This window comes from Chanodichthys erythropterus, chromosome 10 (assembly GCF_024489055.1).
Source record: "Chanodichthys erythropterus isolate Z2021 chromosome 10, ASM2448905v1, whole genome shotgun sequence".
NCBI classification, from domain to species: Eukaryota; Metazoa; Chordata; class Actinopteri; order Cypriniformes; family Xenocyprididae; genus Chanodichthys; species Chanodichthys erythropterus.
The window spans coordinates 19,257,490-19,281,221 of NC_090230.1; the positions used below are offsets into that span (position 1 = coordinate 19,257,490).

Sequence of the window (23,732 nt, forward strand, 5' to 3'; positions counted from 1 at the left end):
GGAAACTCCACCCTCTTATTGGGAGCAGCAGCTCATTTGCATATAAAGGGACGCACACAAAAACTTGAGCATTTTTGCTCACCCTCAAATTTAACATGCTGTGGGGTATTTTGAGCTAAAACTTCACATACACACTATGGGGACATCAGAGACTTATTTTACATCTTGTAAAAGTGGCATTATATGACCCCTTTAATGTGCAAGTTCATAGTTTACACTGAATGTTTAAATAAGACATCTGTTTATCACAAAATTTAATCCTCTTCATTGTTTTAGCAAAGGAATAATTGCAATTCAATATGCAAATATGACAATGACATAATTTGGCAGATTTGTAATATTTTGAATGCTTTTCTAACAGTAAAAGTTGTAACTTTTAAAAGTTAGTGCTACTAACAGCTATTTATAAAGCTGATTAATTTGATTTATTTAAGTTAATAATTTATTATAAATGGCATGTTTTATTTATAGTATCTTTAAAGCATATGCAAATATGCAAAATTGAAGGTTGTAAATGTAAAAATGTGTATATATACATTCATTTTCAATGGTTTTCACAATACATTAATATTTTTATTTATTTTTTCATTTTTTAAAATTTGCGACCCTAACATTTTGTTGATCATTCGTAAAAACATGTTTGTGTAAACTATTGCTTTGAGTTTAATATGTAACTTTATAATTTACATGTAACAGTGTTAACATAAGACATATAGCTGTTTATCACAAACATTCATCCTCTTCAATGACTCAGTTGTCAAATTATTTTTAACCATAATGTTTTTGTCAGACTGACGTGTTGAGTTTTGTCATGGCAGTGTGTTTCAGGCTATTGTGAAGATAAGCCACATGAATTTTCCACCCAGTACAGCTTATAGGCTAAATGTTATGATGCGAAAACTCTCATGTGTTTGACAACCACACTGTATTTATGTTTGCTAGTGTGTGTCCTGTAAAAGTTCTAACAGGTAATCTATTACCCCTTTAGTTTTGTTGTGTCCAGTTAGACAATTTTAATATTTGTATTCAAAGATTACTCATTTCTAGATTTTGATCTGCTTGATAATGAGTTTTCAGGGCTGGACTGACACACTTTGAGTCATCAAAGTTTCCGCTGTTCTTATTTTAGCACTACACTGTAGACACACACTCTCGCTAGCAACCTGAGGTTTAATATCATGTGACCACACACCTCTGACGAAATGACACATTGTTGGTTAAACACTGTTTTCACACACGTTTCAGTCTGAGAAACAGCAAGCTTTTGAGCTAGGGGAAATTGATTTGAGCTTTGTGGTGGGCACAGTTCAGTGTGTGACGGTGGCAGGACTGATTGAATTCACACCGGTGAACCAAGCATTATTTTCCAATGGAATGAGCTGTGACCACGCATATCACGCATTTCCTTTCTCAGATCGTGCCACCAATCTCATTTCGCAATGTCAGAATTTCCAAATCTGGGTTGTCCAGTTCACCTTTGAATCACTGTGTGTAGTTGACTTTTGTTGTGGAGTTTTCATGTTCATAAAGATGAGTCGTGCTTGTTATCTTTTTTTTTTTCTTTTTTTTTTTGACCTGAAAAAAATTCCTGTACTTAAAAGGTGAAATGTGATCAAGAATAATCATTCAATTCAAAATTCAGTAGCTGCAAGAAATAATAGCCTAATCAAAATTCAGTAAGCAAATGACAATTGCATCATTGCTAGATTGTTTTTGCTAGATATATATTTTTTATTCTTAAGTTTTTATATATTTTTTAAACTTTATTAGTGCTAGTAACAACCATTACATTTTTAATTTATTGATTTATTTGTTTTAAATGATTAATTTTATTTCTAGCATGATTTTCTTGTACATTGTGCAAAAAAAAAAAATGTAATTAAGTGATACTGACGATAATTTTCAGCAGTTTTTGTTGTAAGTTGTTATGGATTTTTATTGCTTAGTTTTTGTTGGCCTACATTTTTTTGGCTGAAAAAAAAAATGATTTCGCTACATTTGGACTCTTACATTTCGCTATAAGTTTTTATCGATTTCATTGCTAAATATTTGCGACCCCAACGTTATGTAAAATCACTTTTTTACTCAAAGTAAAAACATGTTTGCGCAAACTATTGTGCCAGTTTGTAGTTTACACAAAAAAATCTCAGCAATTTTCATTATTATTTCTTCTTTATTTTATTGCCTAGTTATGGCTGCCTTACAATATAGTTAATTATTCGTAAAACCATTTTTACGCAAAATATTGCATTTATGAAATTCGTTTTGCTAATGTTTTGTGGGTCTCATTGTTTGCGAGAAAAGTTTAAAATCTAAATTTAATCAATTAGTTATTACAGCCCTAACATTTTAAAAGTTGATATTTTCTACAAAACAAAGCCTGAGTGTTACATTAAGTCTAATTATAAGGCAGCTTGACCTAAAACTGTACGCTAACTAGCACCAGCCTTCATTCATTTCGTCTATTTAGTGTCACGTCGCGTTTTCGACTATGCACATTCAACCCACAGTTAAACAACACAAAAGACGAATCGGATATCTCTCCCTTCAGCCTGACAATTGAAACAATCCTGCTATTCGTTGTAACGGTGAATTTTTTTCGCCTCGTTTGTTTTTATTATGTAAATGTCCCGGAGGCCAGGGCGCTGAGCGCTGTCTATAGACTGCAGAGTAGAGGGGCTTTCATGCTTGAAATCTGAGCATTCATAATGAGACACTGTGTGTGTGTTTGTGTGTGTGTGTGTGTGTGTGTGTGTACACAGACATGGCTTCTCTCTGAGCAACAGTCCCGGGTCTTAATACTCTCCGCCTGGTATGCAAATATGCTGAGCTTTGATGAATTGTTGGAAATCTTCACTAAACACCCAGCAGATATACAGCGCCGCTTATGCCTCCTGCTACTTACTTACAGAACATAAATCATCATTGTTGCCTAGGCAATGCTGTTTTATGAAAAGTCTGCAAATGATTATGAGGGAATCAGATCATCTTACCCATGATCCTTGGATGGTTTACAGTTCAGTTTATCCCCGTTTACAGGCAAGGTTCCCATGGATGGTCATGGAAAAAACTGGGATTGTGAAAATGTCAAATTTCAGACTTGGAAAAAGGAGTGAATTAAAGTTATGATTGGCTCTAAAATATTCAATGTGCTTGAAAGTGCTCTCTGTAAAGGCAAAAATCCTCATCCAGTATTCGTGCACTACTGGAAAACTTATGAAACACTCCTAAGTGAAAAGGTCTGTGAGAAGTCAAAGGTCTCTACTTTTGCTATAATAAAACTGCAAAAAAGTATTTAAAAAATTTCAACTGCATCAGATATTTATCCAATATTGGATATTCAATTTTGGACATTTTGTTTCTTCCTGTCTAGTGCAAAATTTATTGGATAGATTTAATTAAATTCAATTCAATTCAATTCACATTTATTTTTATAGCGCTTTTCATGATACATATCATTTCAAAGCAGCTTTACAGAGAATGCATGTCAACATCACAATTTAAAGAATGCAGTTAGCTAATAATGTAATAATTTAGGCAATTAAATTACAATCTCTGTTAGCAGTTTATCTGAAGGTAGAAGCAACGAGCTCCTGGAAAAATGAATTACATATTAACAATAATTAGGATATATAGAAATTTGGGAATGTGCATGTTGATCCAGATGATTGCGTCTTCTGAAGTCCTCGCAGGAGTTGGCACCGTCTCTTCATAGGTGTTGGTCATCTGAGGTCTTCTTAAGAGGCTGGATCCAAATTTTAAGAGCACTGTTTCTTGAAGAGTGTTGTCTTATAGTAAAGGACTAAACACATTGCAATTATTCAACTTTCTCATCACTTATTAATGTCAAATTGAGTAGTTATTAGTATTAATAATATTCAGATACCTAGATTCACTTAAGTACCAAAACATTGATAAAATCTATTGATTTTAGTTTTCAGTTTACATGTTTTAGATAAAAAATTACATAAAATGTATATGTAAATATAAAAAAAAAAGTATTTTAATCATATTTATCACTGTTTATCTGTATCAACCAGATTTTAATATGGGTATGTGAAAATTGTATTAAAATTGTAAAAGCTGTTTAATATTTTATCTGTAGATTCCAGTCTCTCTACATTCAGGTCTGCAAATACAAAAGTTGTAACATTTTTTTATATATATATGTATTTATATGTCAATTTTGATTTCATGGTGACTTTAAATGGTACCAGTGTGGCATTAGAAGAGATGTGATGTTTGTTTCTCTAAAAATGCGATAGATGGCGCTATGCACTTACACTTGAGTGTTTTCCATAATTTGTTTTTTCATTACTTTTAGAATTTCAAACATTTGCTTTATGCATTTTTATGTATTTATTTGGTTCATGTTTGAACCTGGACCTTTGGTTTACCAGCCCTGACCACTAAGCGCCCTACAAATGCAGTATGTGAAGTATTCAGTCATTCACCTTTGCATTCATGTTTTTTCAGGTCTCCCGATGTAACGACCGATGAGCAGCCGCCCGCTCTGCCCCCAAAACAGTCCAGAAAAGACCCTCTGACCCACAACGGCAGATCACAGTCTCAGCACGAGCTGGACGACCACCTCAGCGAATTATACAATGTACCTTCGGCGTCAGGAAAGAGCATGGTGAGGAAAACTCACACTTTACACTACATGTGTTTGTTCATCTGGATTCAAATGATTCATATTGTCTTTGTTTCCACAGAATGGAGCCGTGCCTCATGACAATCTTGTTCTGATTAAAATGAGGCCAGATGAAAACGGACGATTTGGATTTAACGTTAAGGTATGTTTTGATTGTGCATTATAATTGCGCTTTTTATGAACTAAAACTGATATATGTATAAACTGATATATGTAAAACTATATATGTATTTTTTAAATAACAATTGTTATAAACCATTTTAAATTATATAAAAATATACATTTTTAAAATTGTTAATTACAATTGTATCCATTTATATTTATATATTATGTATTAATTTATCATTATTAAATTGTAGCTATTTATATTTGTGTATAAAAAATGTATTCTGTATGTAATTTTATTTATTCATTTCTTTATTTTTAATATATCCCATAATATATTAGAGAAATAGATAATTCTCCTCCTCCACAGGGTGGCGCTGATCAGAGGATGCCCATCATAGTGTCCCGTGTGGCTCCAGGAACTCCGGTAAATTTCTGCATCACTCAGATCAGGTGTTTTCTTTTGAAGTCAGGTGACATGTCACACAGCTTAGCCTGATGATGAATGATTCTTGATTGCATCCAATAAAGAATATTAAAGTTTTTAAACAATTTTGAATTCAGTTTGTTTTTTGAACATTGTTGAATGTATGTTGATTTTTCACCAGTCACTGTTTTTCTAACCCTAACCCTTCATCTGTGACCTTTGACCTCTCTTAGGCTGATATGTGTATGCCGCGCCTCAACGAGGGCGACCAGGTCGTGCTGATTAACGGCCGCGATATCTCAGAGCACACTCACGATGATGTGGTTATGATAATTAAGGCCAGCTGTGAGGACCAATCAGGAGAGCTCATTCTGCTTGTCAGACCTAATGGTACGATCCGCCTGGATGGAGCTCCAAAATTCAAATTTTAAGAGTTAGAATTGTGTGTAAAATTTATAATACACTCACTTTCTCTCATTTCTTTTCCATCAGCTATCTATGATGTGGACGAGGAGCAGGAGAAGTTGGATCTGGAGCCAGATTTCCAGTACATTCCGGAGACGTCCGGTCTAGAGCAGAGCCACTCGGAGGCTGATAGTTTGAGGTCTTCAATACAGCTGCTGAAAGACGGCCTTTCCAGCGGTACCGTGCTTGCTCAGTTTGATGTAAGTCAGCAGAGATACATTCAGATGGATATACATTTCAAGTGTATATTATTCAGATATTTTTTATATATTTTTACTAGTGGGTGCAGGACACTATAGTTCATTTATGTAAGTGAGGATAGCAAAATAAAGTAAACTGTGACATATTATACCCAAGAATTCTTCATACAGTGGGCTACCAGTAAAACTGATAAAGATTTGGAACCAAAAATTATTTGAAAAGTCATTGTAGATCCAGTTTGAGCTTCATTTCTGGTTGTTTTTTATCTAAAAATATTCAACTGCTCTGGGCTGTCGGCTGAATCATATTCTTCTCACATAATTTCCTGCTGCACTTTTTTTAGGCTGTCTCGATCACTTCCTGTTTGCTGAGCCTGCCGTTTTTATGTCACGAACTTGTACTAACCGAAAGCTTAATTTAGCTTGTTAATTAGCAATAATTAGGTTATGAATATAACATGCTAATGGTACACAGAAACATACAGTAAACAAGACCGTATGTTAAATTCATGTTGTTTTTGTTTACTTCATCGTGTCTTAATATAGATAGAAAATGTCTTTTTTTTTTTTTTACCCCATAACATGTTTGATGGCAAATATGTATTTTACTCCTATAGCAACTGTACAGGAAACGTCCTGGGATGTCCATGTCATGCGCCAGATTGCCACAAAATGTCTCCAAAAACCGTTATCGGGACATTTCTCCATGTGAGTACACAGCTTGTGTTTGTGTTGGACTCTGAAATGTTTTCAAGATTAGCTGGACATTCATAACAGTTTATTTTGTGACACAGATGACACCACTCGAGTTGTATTAAAGGGGACGGATGATTATATCAATGCAAATTTCATCAATGTGAGCATTCTTCTGGTTATTTTTATTTTTAAGTTATTTTGGTAAAGTTTTGTTCAGAGAGATTGAAAATCTGTATATATTTGTATGTGTTTTCAGATGGAAGTCCCAAGTAAAGGTGAAGTAAAGCGGTATATTGCTTGCCAAGGGCCACTTCCTGGTACCTGCTCAGACTTTTGGCAGATGGTGTGGGAACAGAGCGCCACCCTTGTGGTCATGCTCACAACACAAGTTGAACGTGGCAGGGTATGAATTTTTTTTTTTATGAAAAAACACTCACACAAAGGTAGTAAAAGTTAGTATTTATTAATTAAATTGAATTATTTACATTTATACAAATTATAAAAAATACTATATAATATTTTTATATATTGATATTTATAAACTATAAGATGATTCTTGACTAAAACGTCTCTTTTCTGCTGATATAATCCTTGAGGGCGGGGCTAAAATATTAACCAATGAATTTATGGGCTAGGTTATTCCAAAATCTCATGATCCAATCAAATCCTACCAGATAAATCAAGTCCTGCCCTACATTAATTGTTATTAAATATTTATTTTCAAGAAGTCAAATGTTTTTTGTTTTTGTCCTACACAAGGTTGTAATCTCATCAAAATGTGTGGCAGTAAAATGTTCTGTTTTACTATTGATGATTTTGGCTAATATGGTAAATTGGACATTTTACCTTTCAGGTGAAATGTCATCAATACTGGCCAAATGTTTCTGCAAGTGGCACCTATGGAGGTTTCCAGGTTACATGCGTGTCGGAGGAAGGGAGCTCTGCATACCTGCTGAGAGATCTGACTCTTACACACCTGGAGGTGACACACCTGTTTAAATGTTCCTTATCTATTAGTGTAAATAAACATATGTGCTAATATCTGTTTGGATGTTTGTACAGAGTAAAGAAGAAAGGCAGATCTGTCAGATGCAGTACTTGGCGTGGCCCGATCACGGCGTGCCAGATGATTCGTCGGACTTCCTGAACTTTGTCAGTCAAGTACGCAGCAAAAGAGCCGACACTCCAGAACCTGTGGTGGTTCATTGCAGGTCAGGCCCTGAACATGTCCTGACATTATCTCTTATAAGTAAAAAAAAAAAAACACAATGATTTGTTTATTGACTCCACCCCTTTCTCTTTCAGTGCCGGGATTGGTCGCACCGGGGTGCTTATCACCATGGAGACAGCGATGTGTTTGATAGAAAATGGTCAGTCGGTGTATCCCTTAGACATCGTCAGAGCCATGAGAGACCAGCGTGCCATGATGATCCAGACTCCTGTGAGTAGTCTGGTCCTCAACCGCCCTCTTAGACAGGAAGAGACTGTTTGATTGATTAAAGGAATAGTTTACCCAAAAATGAAAACTATCCCATAATTTACTCACCCTAAAGCCATCCTAGTTGTATATGACTTCTTCTTTCAGCCGAACACAATCAGTTATAATAAATAATATCCTAGCCCTTTCCAGCTTTTGAAGCTCCAAAAAGCGCATCCATCCACCATAAAAGTGATCCATACGGCTCCAGTAAGTTAATAAATGCCTTCTAAAGAGAAACAATGGCTTTTTGTAAGAAAATTTCCATATTTAAAACTTTATAAACTATAATCACTGGCTTCACAAGAGTCGAGTCCCGGCAGAAGGGTGACATCTGACCCGACCTATGATGTAGCTCCTCTTATATCGGCTGCGTCCGAAAACTGGAAAATGCTGCCTTCTGAGGACACATTTCAAGGTAGTAAGGCATCAAGGCACGTCCGAATCCAATTAGCTTTACTTCCTCTCTCATGAGATACCTTCCTCAGATCGATTTTTGAAGGAAGCATAAATGTATCCTTAGCTGCCTTTGATATCCCACAATCCTGTGCTTTCCATTCTGTGACAGTGGAGCTAGAAAAATAAAGATGGCGTCCGAAAGTTGCATTTGCTGCTCAGTTTGTGTACAAATGTATGATTTTGATCAACATATTTCAATTTTGATATCATTTCTATCGAGAAATTACTACTGTAGTAATTAAATCTTTGTTTAGTTCTCACCAAAGCTCGCGCTATATTGCTGTAGATCATTAAACTGTTACGCTGCCTCAGAAGTCTGTCCGAAATCATTTTCGTGAGGTGCCTTCATGCACAAACGCTGCCGTACAAGTCATTCTCTTATAAGACAGTGAGGCAGCAAGACTGCTACCTAGGTTTTCGGACGCAGCCATCAAAATCCTAAGACTTCTAAGAGTTCTAATTCGTGACCACCATTTTGTTTTGCTCTATCCTTTGTGCTTTCTCATTCGTCAGTTCTCACCTAAGCTTACTCTACACCTCATCATACGTCCGTACGGCTGTTGTTGGAAGCCGGTGATAATAGTATAATTTTCATTTTGGTTGAACTGTTCCTTTAATGTTTAGGACAAATTTTAATTTACTCGTTTGACAGATGCTTTTATCCAAAACAAAAAGTTCTACATAGTTGACTTGCTATGAAAATCTCAATCTAAGTTTATAAATTTCGCAGATTCAATGCTACAAACCTTGTGTACAGACTCTCAAAAATTGTGTACAACCAGATTGCGTTGAATGATCTGTTATGCATAGTTTTTTTTTTTTTTTTATCATGCAGCCACTTGATTTCCTTTTTGTTTGTTTGCAGAGCCAGTACCGTTTCGTCTGCGAAGCGATTCTGAAAGTTTACGAAGAGGAGATTGTAAAACCATTCGAGACTGAGCCTCCGGTCGAAAAGGAAGAATGAACACCACACTTCAGCATTTCTGAGGTTCTTCTGTGATTTACAACTACTGCCTGTGAGATCTGCGCTCAGCTCGCTGTTGCCTCCTGCTGGAAGGCTGTGGACATGACTGCCTGCAAGCTAGAATACAGACGAAAAAGCACTATTGCACTTTACAGCGACAAACAATGACTTAAGGGGATTTTTCGTTTTTTACGAAAAGAAAACAAAAACGCAGTATCAGGTTACTGATTAATAGGTACTGTTAATAACGTTAACTATTTGGGTCGGAGAAAGAAATGAGCTTTTGCTTTCGTGCCAAAAGCTGAAATGAGCCACAGTCCATGTCAGAATTAACTTGCAACTAACGACAGCATTTTATGTTTTACTGGTTATTTATTTGTTTTTTGTTTTTTTTGTTTTTTTTTAACAGTTGACTTAAAAGCAACAGGTGCTCGCCCCATTCTCTTCCCTTTTCTTGACTGTGACTGTTTAGTTTTAACGTTTAAAACATAGGTTTAAATTGTTAACGTACATTTTGTTTTTGTTTTTTAATTGTCAAACAAAAGCTGTCAGTCGACAAGGCTTTTCTTGACACATTTCATTCGTTTTTACCCTGACGCGTTAAGGATTTCGAGGTTATTCGCAAGGTACTTTAGATTGTATCAAGTAACGAAAGTACTTTATGCTAGTTTCACGATAACATTACGGTTGTCTCTAAATTTAGTGAAATTAACAGGCACCAGCTGCGTTGAAAATGAGCCATGGTGAAGATGTTTCTTGCTGCCAAATTTCACAGCTGTTTGCCTCTAAAACCAATTGGTGCGTCGCTTTGGCTAATCGCTATTTATTGCAAGGCTACGTGTAGTGCGTAAAACGCCTGACGTTTGTATCGTAAAATATGCATCAGGCAGCTGTACTGCTCTCAGATCCACGTTTGCCAGATCTTTGAAGCATTTTATTTAGAAGTTAAAGCTGTGAATTTCACATTAGCTTTGTTGGTGGAAACTGGATACTTAGTTGATGAGTATGGACGCAAATTAAAAGTTTAACGTACGATTTAGTCTAGCATCATCATCATAGTCTCAAATATCAATTTTCTTCCATGTTTACAATCTAAATTTCAAAACTTCTACTGTAAGAAACCGATTACCTTCAGATTGTAGTTGTTTGCCCTGTATGAACAATTTCCTTCTTTGTTGAGGAGTAATATCTGCTCTTCTCCCTGAAGATACAGGTCAAAATTCTGTTTATCATTGGCTATGCTTATCCATATCTCCTCTTCTCTAACTTTTTACCTGTTAGCTATTACATGCAATATACTCGTAAGGTGGTCATAGTTCATTTAGTACTTGCTATGATGGCTGTAGAGATGATGATGGCATTTACAGAACTCATCGGCCACTTTATCGTTTTATTCACCTCAAGTGCATCATTTTACAAATGCTTGATGATCAATTAAGTTTTTAGTTTGCAAAACATGAAGTTCTCATTCTGAAGGGAAAGAATAAGTTTGAATTATAGAGCAAAATGTTTTTAATCTGACACCATCTCAAACATTTTCCCCCTGTACGATGTTTTGCGGTGCCATTGCGCAAACGATTTGGCGTCAAGGACCAATCCCGCCCACCGTTTTGAATGTGAGCCGATTTTGCTTCAGTGTACGTCGTTATAGCGCAGCAGCTAGAAATTTACTACCGGCGATGCGTCGGAAGTGGTGGTATTTTTGTATTTAACGAAAAAAAAAACGAACGAAAAAAGGACAGCACTTTGCAACTGACTGTGGTAGTCAGCTGTGCTACTGTAGAATTTATACTGTTATTGTGTGATGGGGAAAATATGCTGTTTAATTATTTATGTTGAACATTTTGTCAAATACAGACACCTGTGGGGGGGCTCTTAACTACATAGTGTCATATGTGAAATATTTGTAAATACAATGTTATATATTAAAAGTGTTCTGAAAAGATAACGGTGGTTATTTTTGTTTTAGTACGTTTTTAAAACGTCAAAAAAAGTACTGAGGAAATTGTCATGTTTGTATATCTCACAGTTGTGTTTGTGTGTTTGTATGTCTGTGAGAGAGCGAGTACGTCTTTTGTACAGAATGTTTTGTTTCTTACTGGCGTACATTTTGAAATTGTGCTTAAATAAGCTGACTCTTCTTTTGGCGCTTGTGACACACGTCAAATCAAATATAATACAGCTCAAACTCCTTTTTTCAGTGTTGTTTGTGATAAATATCGACCCAACATTCATCCAAGAATGAAAGAACAAACACTTTTGATTTTGCAGCTTGTCTTTTTTTATTGTATTTTTCTTAGGATTTCACATGAGGTGTTGAACAGCCATATTTTAGGCTGAGAATTCATGCTGACTTAACAGATTTTGTTGCTTTTGTTTTTACTTCTTCACGACCTCGACGTCAACGTCCTCTGTGCGAGAAACGACCTTCCCATCAACCACCTCTTCGATGACTGTGCGAACGCGCTTGGTCACCACAGGCTCGTCTGAATAAAAAAAAAAAGTTTTGTAAATATAAAACAAATATAACATTTTATTATATTTGATTATTTTTTTCTCAATGTAAAAAAAAAAAAACTTACGCTTGGGGGGAGGAGGAGGTGCTACAACCTCTACAACTTTGATTACCTGTCTCCTGTAACAAAAAAAAAAAAAGATTTTATTAAAGTTCATATAACTCTTTAGAAACACATTATAATAATCATTTGCTTTATTTATTTGTAAAACAGTCTTACTGAATGTCCTCTCCGTCCAGAAGTCTCCTGTACTCGGCGATCTCCATCTCTAGCCTGGTCTTGATGTCCAGAAGCAGTTTGTATTCACTGCCCTGTCTTTCGATGTCAATTCGCATCCGAGAAAGCTCCTCCTCCAGACTGTTAATGACGACCTGCAACTGGTTGAGCTGGAGGCTGTAGCGTGACTCTGTCTCTCTCAGTGTGCCCTCCAGAGCTGCTTTCTGTCATAACATAAAGCATAGAAGAACGGTGAGGGGATGGGACTATGCATGTTAAATTGCTCCCTCTAGAGGCAGCTACTGAGAATTGTTTTTTAATATTATAAATCAAAGCTAGTAGACAATTGAGCATAGATTAATAATTAGGGGTGTGGCTATGTATATTAGATCCAATAAAGCTCCCCCTAGTGGTATTGGAAATATTTTCAATGTTTAAGTAAAGATGGTACGCATTTAAAAAGACTTTTACCAAGCTAAGCTGTGACTGTAGTTCGATCTCCAGGCTCTGCAGTGTTCTCCTGAGCTCGTTGACTTCATTGCGGGACATTGAGAATTCTTCTTGTCTGGTGGTGACCTGCTTGTTCAGTTCGTCGAACTGCAGGGAAAGAGGTTTGAGGTCAACATCTAGCTGATTGTGTGCGGATTGGCTATCGCAGATTAGATTAATAAGAATGAGCACTTACTTTGCCCTTGTACCAGGCCTCCATTTCTCTGCGGTTCTTCTCGGTGATGCCTTCATACTGATGTCGGATCTCCTCCATGATGCGGGCCAGGTCTTGCTGAGGTGCGGCGTCAACCTCCACGTTTACGCTGCTGGAGGACATTTGAGCGCGAAGAGCTGCGATCTCCTACAGATCAATGATATAGCAGTTAGCTTATGTCATTTTTCATTTATTGCATGTTTTTCATATTGGTTTTAAAAGTGGGAATTGGTATTGTTTGAGATGTGTGAATTTGACTTTTAAGGTGTGGTCGCTCAGTTAAATTTTGCTGTCCAAATCAGTCTTTCCAATAGGATTTGGTCGTTTAAGTTGGTCATGCGCATTTGCGTGCTTTAAGTTTCTTGATTTGAAAGTGCGACAAAGTCACGTGGCCAACTTAAAAATTAGCGAGATCTGTGAACAGAATTATATGCAAAACTCCAGATCGTGCAGATTCCTGTTGAAATTACTGGATTTTGCTCGCAAAACTTCGCCAAACAACAGTAAAAAAATAAATAAAAATATGCCCGCACCTTTAAAGGGTTAGTTCACTCTAGAGGCTTTGTTACTTCATAGGTGTTTCGAAATTTCAATGGTTCACCACTGGGGGGCGTGACTTGATACACGCTCCGAACTACTGATTCAAAACAAAACATTCGTAAAGCTTCGAAGCTTCATGAAGCAGTGTTTTGAAATCGGCCATCACTAGATATTGTTGAATAAAGTCATATTTTTGTTTTTTTGGCGCACAAAAAGTTTCATAACATTAAGGTTGAACCACTGAAGTCACATGAACTGTTTTAAATAGGTCTTTAGTAGCTTTCTGGGAGTGTTAATTTGTGTTCCGAAGATGAACGAAGGTCTTATGGATATGGAATGACATGAGGGGGAGTAATTAATGACAGAATTGTAATTTTTGGGTGAACTAACCATTTAAGCTTTGAACATAGGAGAAATAACTCCAAGGCTTCAGGTTATGGGTAATTACAGGACAAGCGTTGATAATAGGGCAATAATATGTTCAAAATTACACTTGACTGGAGAAGATTATTGGTCTGATGGATTAATGGGTAAAGTCTTGCTTCACTCCACCAGGTTTGTCCTGCCTGGAGGGCCAAAATTCATTTTTGATCTCACCTCTGCATGGTTCTTCTTCAGGTAAATAAGCTCCTCCTTCAGACCCTCGATCTGCATCTCGAGATCTGAGCGGGTCATGGTAAGCTCATCCAGAACCTTTCTCAGGCCGGCGATGTCGGCCTCTACGGACTGGCGCATGGCCAACTCATTCTCGTACCTGAAGCCACCAAGAATAGCAATGGTTAGGATAGGAATTCAGATTAACTGAAGTGTTAAAATGTTGGGTGTGACATTAACAAGCTCATAAAAACAGGGCAAACCCTGCTGGGAGGAAAAGCATCTTAGATTAGTTTGCTGGTCTTGGCTGGTTTAATGAGACTTTTTTTTTTTGCAGGGAAATTATAGTAAGTTTCAATTACTAGAATGGGATTTGATATTAAAATCAACACAAACGTCATGAAAAGACGTTTTAAAGGAGGGTATTTGAAGGTAAAGGTTTTTCCTTGTTGTACTAACTTGACTCTGAAGTCCTCGGCTGCCAGTTTGGCATTGTCGATCTGAAGGATGATTCTGGCATTGTCCAGGCTGGCGATGGAGATCTGAAGACGAACAGATGAAGAATTTAGACTCAGTTACAGTTTAGGAAGGTAAACCAAACATTTTGCATTGGAACAAACCTCTCAGACCTTTTTTAATATATTCTGTAATGTTCTAATGTCTATATCAATATATAGATTACTTTTTATGTTTTCTGATCATTTAAGAATTGAAAATTAGATACATTTAGTTATATATATTAAATGAAATAAAGACCATCTCAGTTTTCATTCGGTTATCTTCCTTTTGATAAGAACACTGATAACTTAATCCACACTAGATAATATAAATTACATAACTCCATCATGTAAAATGACTCACTTTTTTGCGCAGATCTTCAATGGTGACATAATAGTGGCTGTAGTCTCTGGAGACAGGGGTTCTCTTCTCGTACCACTCCCGGATCTGGCGCTCCAGCTGCGCGTTGGCTTTCTCCAGGGAGCGCACTTTCTCCAGGTAAGTGGCCAGACGGTCGTTGAGGTTCTGCATGGTTGACTTCTCGTTGAAGCCCACACCGAAGCCATTGTCACCCCCGCCGAGCGCGCTGGCCAGGTCGAAACCGCTCTTGCTGCTCTGTGCGTAAGAGACGCGCACGCTGGATCCCCCTGCACCTGCATAGACACTTGGTGCACGACCGACGGCGATGCGCTTGGAGTATCCACCGCTGAGAGAGTGGGAGGTGAAGGGACGAGAGCTTGAGCTGGACAAGCTCTTGCGTGAAAAAGACTGAGTAACCTGAGTCATGGTTTCCGTTCTTGCTACCTTTGCGCTTTGTCACCTCTGACAGCTGCGTAATGGTTTTGGAGAGCCGGGGATCTTTTATATGGTTTGACCAACCAAAGGGGTGGGGTTATTTCAGCTTATGTATGGTAATGATTATCGGAAAAGCATCAAACAGGTGTGTCCAGGGTGCGCCTGTAAAATGGCCCAGGACAGAGCCCTGAGGCACGTCTAACCTGATCAACATGATTGTACGATTAGAGTTTAAGGTTTAATGGGTCAGGATAGACATGACAATAGAGTACCACTTTATAACTTTCGTTAGCAGTGATTAAAAAAGGTCAGTAGTTCATACATTCATGTGTTTCTATTTAATATTTAGAATGGTTGCGGAGTGACATGACAAAAACGTTTTACCAATTACGCTATTCTATCATTTTCATGCATGCTGTTTTATAAATACGCATTATTGCGACTAAATTGAATTTTTTTAAAGATCTGAATATTAATATTTATGTGAAATATTTTTGCTTCATTTTTAATTCTGTTAGGATTTTCATAAAACAAATCCAACAAACCAATTTATACTTTACGCAGGCTATAAATGAAAGTGTTTCTATACCAGTTGCATTGGCCGTGACTGCATGATAAGGTGATTGCCCTCTTCGGTATGTGAAGAATGAGGACTTTAAGCCACTAGTTCATTATCACTGTCACTCCACGCCCTGATTAGATGTGAAATTGTATGGAATATGCTTGATTTACCTGATTACAACAAAACAGGCCATACTTTAGTCAGTGATCATAGTACTAGAATGATGAACTGTTATCATGCAACACCATACTGCGCCATAAAATGGTTGTTTTAAACAAGCTCCCAATGAAAGTGTCAATGGGAAATGTGAAGGTATAATTCAATAATGACGTTTTGAAAATGTGAACTTTTACTTTTTTCCCAGTCATTTAGCATCATTATCTATTAAAGTACACTTTAATTAGCCTTAAGGCATGTAATTACAATGTTTTCGAGTCATGTGCATCTGTGATTATATGTTCTAGACACGCCGTACAAAGGTGAGGTACAATTACACACACAAGATCGTGTTCCCTCCATGTTCATGTCTGAGTGCATAATCATTTTGTCTTTCACCTCTCCCTTTGTCATTTATTTCTCCTCTCGTAGCCTAATTCTCATACACTACTGAGGGAGTGTCGTTTTCTCTGTTATCTTTACACTCCCACCTGCATAGCTCACTTCATCCAGACCAAATCCACGTCTTCTTTAGCATTTAATCAATCTCTTCTTTAAAGAAGATCTCATATGACCATCGTTCACTTCAGTTGTTCCCCTCTCACACAGTCACCATTTTCGTGCATCACCACTCCCTTTGAGGAAGGGCTCTGTCTGGAGTCAGGAATTTCTTAAAACCCCGTTGTTGGTGGCGGTTTTAATTAATTTGAATCTTTTGTTTTGATTCGGGTTGATCAGGTTAGGAAAGAGTGGGGTAAGCTGTGATATAACAATTCCCTGTGGTCGTCCTCTAAATTGGTGTAAAGAGTCTGTACACATGACTTGTAAATAAATAAATAAATAAATAAAAAACCTACTTTGGGGTAATCTGTGTCAAGTCATGTGGTGAACTGAATTATTTTGAAATATGTAACTAAATACAACAAATATATAATAATAAAAACGTTAATTTAAAAACGAAACAAAATTATCTTTGCTTTACAGAATAGCTCTTTCGGCATTATCCTGTATAAAATATAATCGTTCGTTTCATTAGACGGAAGGCTCTCGGGAGCGCGCGTAACCGTCACATCCTTTTGAATTTTGAACAAAAACGTCCCGAGACCTTCACATAAAATTAGTAGGAACGTACGAAGTCGGGGAAGGTCTCGTTTAAAAAGTTTCGTTACAAGCTGCTCACTTGGGAATTAAAAAGCGAAAAATACATGAAAATTCTTACATGTAGCCTCTTTATAAATTAATAGATAATATGAGCACAAACTGTATATTATTACAAATCAGCATCTCTCAATGACTCTACATATAGGCTTATATCCCAATATCATATATATATATATATATATATATATATATATATATATATATATATATATATATATGTATATTGGGATTGTATATACATATATATATATAATCATTTATAAGATGTTTGTTTTTGTCTTTAGTAGTCCTCTGACTAAAGAATGACCTTTGATTGAAGAACTTGCAGTATTCAGATGTAAAGGCGATACTGGGCTGTGGTTTCATGTAGGCAAGATGATACCAGTAGGGGCAAGTGGTAATCAAAACAACAAAATCTTGCATTAGAAAGCATATACTGGATTTACTGGCTTTTTCAGCACAAACAAAGGCTTAAACATTGAATCAGTTTACTATAAATAAGAGTTTAAAGTGCAACACATGCTGTATATCAAACACTCATCAATTTTTATAAGTGGATTTTCTCTCACACGCTTCTACCTGTTGGACAAAACTATTAAAAACTGTCCAGACTGTTAGATGCATTGCTTCTGTTTACATAACAAAGGTCATGTGGCTTAAAGGTCAACATAACGCCTCAGTAAGCCAAAAACCAACGGTTTGTTTCGCCACCCGGACCTGTCTGACGAGTCTAAGTGTGCCCATCCTTGTTATGGTTTTAATCATCAAAGACACTCCTCTGCTTAATTATTTTCTGAGACTCACAGTCTGTTTTCTCACCTGGGGCGACTGCCAATCAGTGACAAAAAAAATTAAAGACTTCTTTTGTGAAGGATTCGCTTCAAAACAGAACTTAAACCCTTTACATGCAAGTGTTTTATTGATATCAGTGTTCTGGGCTCTAAGCTGATACCTCGTGGTTGAATCCTGTCATTGACCCACAGTAGTTTTTGTGCAAAAGAACCAGTTTTCTTTGTCATTTTAACCACTTTAAATGCTGACGTATAGTGTAAATTGATTATGTGTAATTTATATCTTTAAATACCAAGATAATTATGATGAGGTCATCATCCAGTATAACAAATCAACCTTGATTTCCTCTTCATCATGCGGTCACTTGGTTCATTTTCGTAATTTTTAAATGATGATGCCTCGATACCTTCTTTTCAGATTAATTAACTATCGGCTATATAAATTGATGTAATTATATATAGTATAACAACTTACTTTCACTAATTTACTTTTAAAGTCACAGTCTCTTTTCATTGACTGCATGTTTTTTTTGTTAAATCTGCCTTTTCATGTGGCTGTTGTGATATCGCTGTTCTTTTCATGGCTTTTGATCATGTTTTGTGTGGTTAGTGTGTTCACACAGTCACATTTTCCAATAACGAAGCAGGCGAATGGAATGTTTCATGTTTGCGGAACAATGTGCTTTTTCACTGGGAGACATGAATATTTGTTTTGACTGTATCATGAAAGATAATTAAGTGACTTTGCTGGAGTCATTTAACAGCAAAAGACCGTTGACAGTTTGTGTTTTTATTACATTTTAGCCTCTTTCTTATTTTTTTTTTTTAGTTAATCCTGTTTGAGCATATCTTTATCTTGCCAATTCTGGTTAAATTGAAGCATCTCTTTGAATCACCTCTTCATGAACTCCTAAATAACAACTGAAGTGTAAAATTAAGGTCTCAAGCAGCTTTTAACTGTTTAAGTACCAAAATCATTTATCAGACCTACCAGTTGAATGCTAATGCTAATGTTAAAACTTTCACCAGTTATAGACATCCATGATCAGAAAAAGTCACCAGATGAATTTTAATGCTACATATATAGACCTCTTTGATAAGATTCACTGGTTTAATGTTAATATTAACAGCTAGCTTTTCCAGGTAGGCCTATTACAGGCCTTTGATTAGCTAACGTTAACGTTCAGCTAACGTAACAGCTAACGTTCTCCATGTATTACAGCCTTTCTAGACTAAAACAAACTCGGCAGTTTAATATTAATGCTAACAGCTAACGTTCTCCATGTATTACAGTCCTTCTAGATTAAAACTCACCAGTTTAATATTAATGCTAACGGCTAACTTTCTCCATGTATAGCCTACAGTCCTTTTAGATTAAAACAAACTCACCTGTTGAATATTAATGCTAACAGTTAACATTCTCCATGTATTGCAGTCCTTCTAGATTAAAACAAACTCACCAGTTTAATATTAATGCTAACAGCTAACGTTCTCCATGTATTACAGTCCTTCTAGATTAAAACAAACTCACCAGTTTAATATTAATGCTAACAGCTAACGTTCTCCATGTATTGCAGTCCTTCTAGATTAAAACAAACTCACCAGTTTAATATTAATGCTAACAGCTAACGTTCTCCATGTATTGCAGTCCTTCTAGATTAAAACAAACTCACCAGTTTAATATTAATGCTAACAGCTAACGTTCTCCATGTATTGCAGTCCTTCTAGATTAAAACAAACTCACCAGTTTAATATTAATGCTAACAGCTAACGTTCTCCATGTATTGCAGTCCTTCTAGATTAAAACAAACTCACCAGTTTAATATTAATGCTAACAGCTAACGTTCTCCATGTATTGCAGTCCTTCTAGATTAAAACAAACTCACCAGTTTAATATTAATGCTAACAGCTAACTTTCTCCATGTATAGCCTACAGTCCTTTTAGATTAAAACAAACTCACCAGTTTAATATTAATGCTCACAGCTAACTCACATTCTTAATCTATTACAAACCTCCTTGATTTAAACAAACTTACTAGTTTTTTTGCTAACGCTAATGGCTAACTTTCTCCAGGTGTTATTGAACTCTATATCAGAACCGACCCACTGGTTGAAAACTATTGTCATTAGCTATCCTGCTAGTCTTTGCAGTGAAAGTCTAAAATCTTCATTAATAATTTTCTCACGATCTGACATGTTTATCTAAATTAACTGTTGTTTCTTGTTTGAGTGGTGGTAACACAGCTATTTGTAGTATCTATGGTATCCAGGGGACGTGCCTGTGCATTGTAGCGTCACATGCCTAGCATGGTTGCCCTTTTAATGCAAAGGTGTGTCCAGGTGGGGCATCTACTGTCTTTTTGCACACACTTGATGATTAGACATATGATTATGTATTGTGGAAGTGAAGACATGAAGTACACGGAAAGTTATAAGTACTGTAAGTGACATGTTAGTGCATGTTCTGGACAAATCAAGTCATAGAAAAGGAAATTAATCTTAATTTCCATAAGCACAAGTGAAAGTCATTTAATATAAGACAGATATATAATAACACCCTGCACTTATATATTGTTATAACCCTTTATCCACCTTTTGTATATGATTGTTTACTTTCTCATATGACTAAGACCAGCTCATCTAATTGATGTTCTTCTCAACATGTTGCTTAAATCGCTGTAGAAGTTGGATTATCTTGGAGTTTCTTTGTTATTTACATAGAAATTATGTTGATGGATTAATGCCAAAAGTACCAGCAATTCCCATTATTTTACACCCATGATAATGTTGGTCTAGTACTTTAAAAAGATGATGTTGTGAAGAACACTAAAAAAAACTGCTTGTGCAAAGCTCTGGATCCTTTGAAAGCCTCTAACCAAGACTTCCTTATGTCAATAAACCTGATGAGACAGACATACCATGTCTGGCAAGGAGTTATAACCCATAATTATTGTCTTTTATATATGGAGCTGATTTGACAGCCTACTTGACATTCAGTTTTTCTTTTGTTTTGTTTTTTGGCAAGATTTATCAATAAGATTTTATGTTTGTTCTTTAGTATGTTTATTGGTTAAGGTAAATTAAAAATAAATTATTAATTATTTTTTAGCATAAATAATAGTCAAAATAATTGATTAGTAAGATTTATAAAAGTGTAATGGAGATATAATTAATTTTGAAGTTTTATTCAGTGTTAACAATGAGATTATGTGGTTTTTGTTATCAATTAACATTGCTTTTGTCATTTTTTACAAGATAGGCACAATTTTTCATCAAAAAAGTAATTCGGTTTAACCGAAATTTTGGTTTTAAATGACATTATTTTCATTTTTGGGTGAACTAACCCTTTAATCACAAATTAAATGGCTGTATTGGCCTTTGGATGGTTAAACCGAATGACTTTTTGACACTTCAAAATCTTTAAAATACCTTTATTTGTAGCTAAATATAATTTAAACTATTATTTAAATGAATTAAATGAATACATAACTACGATAACTATTGCCATTTCTAAAAGTATGATCTCATTCGGCTCAGTACTGTAGACGGGCGGGGACGACCGGGAACATGAAGGCCTTGTAAAAGACCGTGGGTAGTGTGTCACCTTCCGGATCTCAAAGTTAGCTGGTCCGAATTGACAGCTTCTGTTTTTTCCATAAGCCACCTTGTAATTTAACTGTTGGACAGGTAGCCGCATGCTTGTTTGTAATTACCTGCACTCCCATTTCAGACAACTAAAGAGACCACGTTGTTTTCTCATGGAGCAGCGCCGGGGGCCAGAACTGGTAGAGCGGCATTCCCTGTCCCGTGACTTCTGAGATGTTCAACCAGATGCGTCGACACCCCAGAACCAGATGTGCGGGGTGGGTCCGGCAGAGACAGACGGTCTTTCACTGTACTGTGACTGCCACACTTCAGTGATTTGCATTTCGAGGGAAATCACCAGGGCAGGGATACTGGAGATGAAAAGGGGTGTGACAGGCGAGGGCGTGTTTGGTAAGTCGAATGGTTTTTGTTTTGTGTTATGAACTTTCCCTGCATTGTGCTCTCTAAAGCTTTTATGTCACTTTGGCTTGGTAAATCAAACAGAATGAAGCTGGCACAGTATTTACCATAATGATTCAGTTCATCAGTTTACGCAACTCATTTGTATGTTTAAAATCAAGTATAGGGTGTTTCATTCTTGTTGCACCATTTGGGTTTGTATGTAACTTCTTTCGTTCATCTGTTTGTCTCAAATTTACAAGATTTTTCTCTCATTGAGCTAACAGCATTTCTCTGAAGAGGCAAGGAATGGTGTTATTATAGATATATGTATTTTATATGAGCAATATCACACGGGTATCAGTGCATTACGACTCTATATCAGCACGGCTGTGATTCGGCCGTATGTAATCACAGAGTGCTGATATGCAGCCATATTGCATGGCTACTTGTGCGATATTGTGTTTATACAACAGTTCGACGGCATGAGTGTGTAAATAAATAAGAAAAACAATAGAGTGTCCCTCTTTTGTGAGGAACTACTTCCTTCCACCACAGATTCAAATCTCAAGTTGACGGTTTAAAAGTTGAGTCCAATCCTCCGTTACTAATTCCAAAATGCCACTTTAGAATTAGTAACAAAGGAATGTTGAGTCACTTCATTGAAGCTCATTGTATTATGTAGAGTAGAGAATTATAAGAGAGAGATCAACTAGGTGAGTGCATTACACGCATCTAGCTGATATTCTTCAGGTCAATCTTATATTCATAATCACAAAATCAGTTTGAATGCCCGCTGAGGAAAGCGATATCTTTGTCTTTGTCCTTTTAACATTTAAGACATTCCCATGACAGCGCTAGTCAATGCATTTATCGGTTGTTTTTCGTTAGATGTTGTTTAAAATAAAAACAACGTCCTTGTTTCAGTCCATTTCAATATAAAAGTCTTTGCGACTAACTCACTCATAAAGACAGTATTTGCCAACATCTCATGGCGTATTAATGTAACTTTCTGAAGTCGAAAGCACTAACGGACTCTTTCTCAATACGAAAACATATGGCATGTTATTTATATAAAATTGTATTTATTGAACAATAATATTTAAATGGACAACAATAGCCATTATAACAGTATAAGAAGTAAAATAGGACATAAACACAAGCAAACAGTTCAGTCAAATGTATAAAAGCAGCGCTCTAGTTAGTACAGGATTTAATTTCAAAGTAAATCTAAAGTTATGAAACTTAATATAGCCCTTAAGCCAAATCTAAGTAATATATATTAATAAGACCAAAGATTGCCCGTTTGATATACCCAAAACGAATTATACCTCATGTTTAAACACCATCTACATAAGAGCCAGCGGTAAATTCCCAAAGGACTGGCTGAGATGAAACGGTTCTCCACGGGTACAAGAGCGCTGAATGGTCACTTACGGCCTGGAGCTCACATCTCTGAAAACATCAAAATAAAATGTTCAAATAGGTGCTAAGTTTACATTTAAATTGAATATCTGAGGTCTAAACAACTATATTCCCGCCTAAAAAAAACTCTTAAAACTACATCCCTACATCATCCTCTTAAAACTACATCCCTACATCATCCTCTTAAAACTACATCCCCACAAAATAACAGTAGTATCTATAAAAATATGGTGGGTTTGCTCATCTGCCATGATACTCACTGTGAGAATGGAGTCTCAAGATGCTCTCTGCCAGCCTGCATGGAGAGCTTCTTGAGACTCCAGAGGCACCAGCAGCTTTAAATA

At 36.3% G+C, this 23,732-nt stretch overlaps 2 protein-coding genes across 5 annotated transcripts in view; one reads left to right on the forward strand and one right to left on the reverse strand.

Annotated features, from left to right (window-relative positions):
* Positions 1-11,616, forward strand: part of ptpn4b (protein tyrosine phosphatase non-receptor type 4b) — a 38,911-nt gene extending 27,295 nt beyond the window's left edge. For all 4 annotated transcript variants that reach the window (XM_067396387.1, XM_067396390.1, XM_067396389.1 and 1 more), the window contains 12 exons: positions 4,477-4,636; positions 4,716-4,796; positions 5,130-5,186; positions 5,420-5,576; positions 5,679-5,851; positions 6,469-6,559; positions 6,646-6,707; positions 6,804-6,950; positions 7,401-7,529; positions 7,610-7,758; positions 7,853-7,988; positions 9,349-11,616. In XM_067396387.1, coding sequence (XP_067252488.1) covers positions 4,477-4,636; positions 4,716-4,796; positions 5,130-5,186; positions 5,420-5,576; positions 5,679-5,851; positions 6,469-6,559; positions 6,646-6,707; positions 6,804-6,950; positions 7,401-7,529; positions 7,610-7,758; positions 7,853-7,988; positions 9,349-9,447 — 1,441 coding nt within the window. In that variant the 3' untranslated portion in view covers positions 9,448-11,616. The remainder of the gene's footprint in view (positions 1-4,476; positions 4,637-4,715; positions 4,797-5,129; positions 5,187-5,419; positions 5,577-5,678; positions 5,852-6,468; positions 6,560-6,645; positions 6,708-6,803; positions 6,951-7,400; positions 7,530-7,609; positions 7,759-7,852; positions 7,989-9,348) is intronic.
* Positions 11,617-11,710: 94 nt separating this feature from the next.
* krt97 (keratin 97) lies at positions 11,711-15,338 on the reverse strand. The gene is made up of 8 exons (XM_067396391.1): positions 14,878-15,338; positions 14,476-14,558; positions 14,020-14,176; positions 12,865-13,029; positions 12,651-12,776; positions 12,183-12,403; positions 12,030-12,082; positions 11,711-11,933 (listed from the first exon to the last, which is right to left on the reverse strand). The coding sequence occupies exons 1-8, from the start codon at positions 15,298-15,300 to the stop codon at positions 11,827-11,829; spliced, it is 1,335 nt and encodes a 444-aa protein (XP_067252492.1). The 5' UTR covers positions 15,301-15,338; the 3' UTR covers positions 11,711-11,826.
* Positions 15,339-23,732: the final 8,394 nt, after the last annotated feature.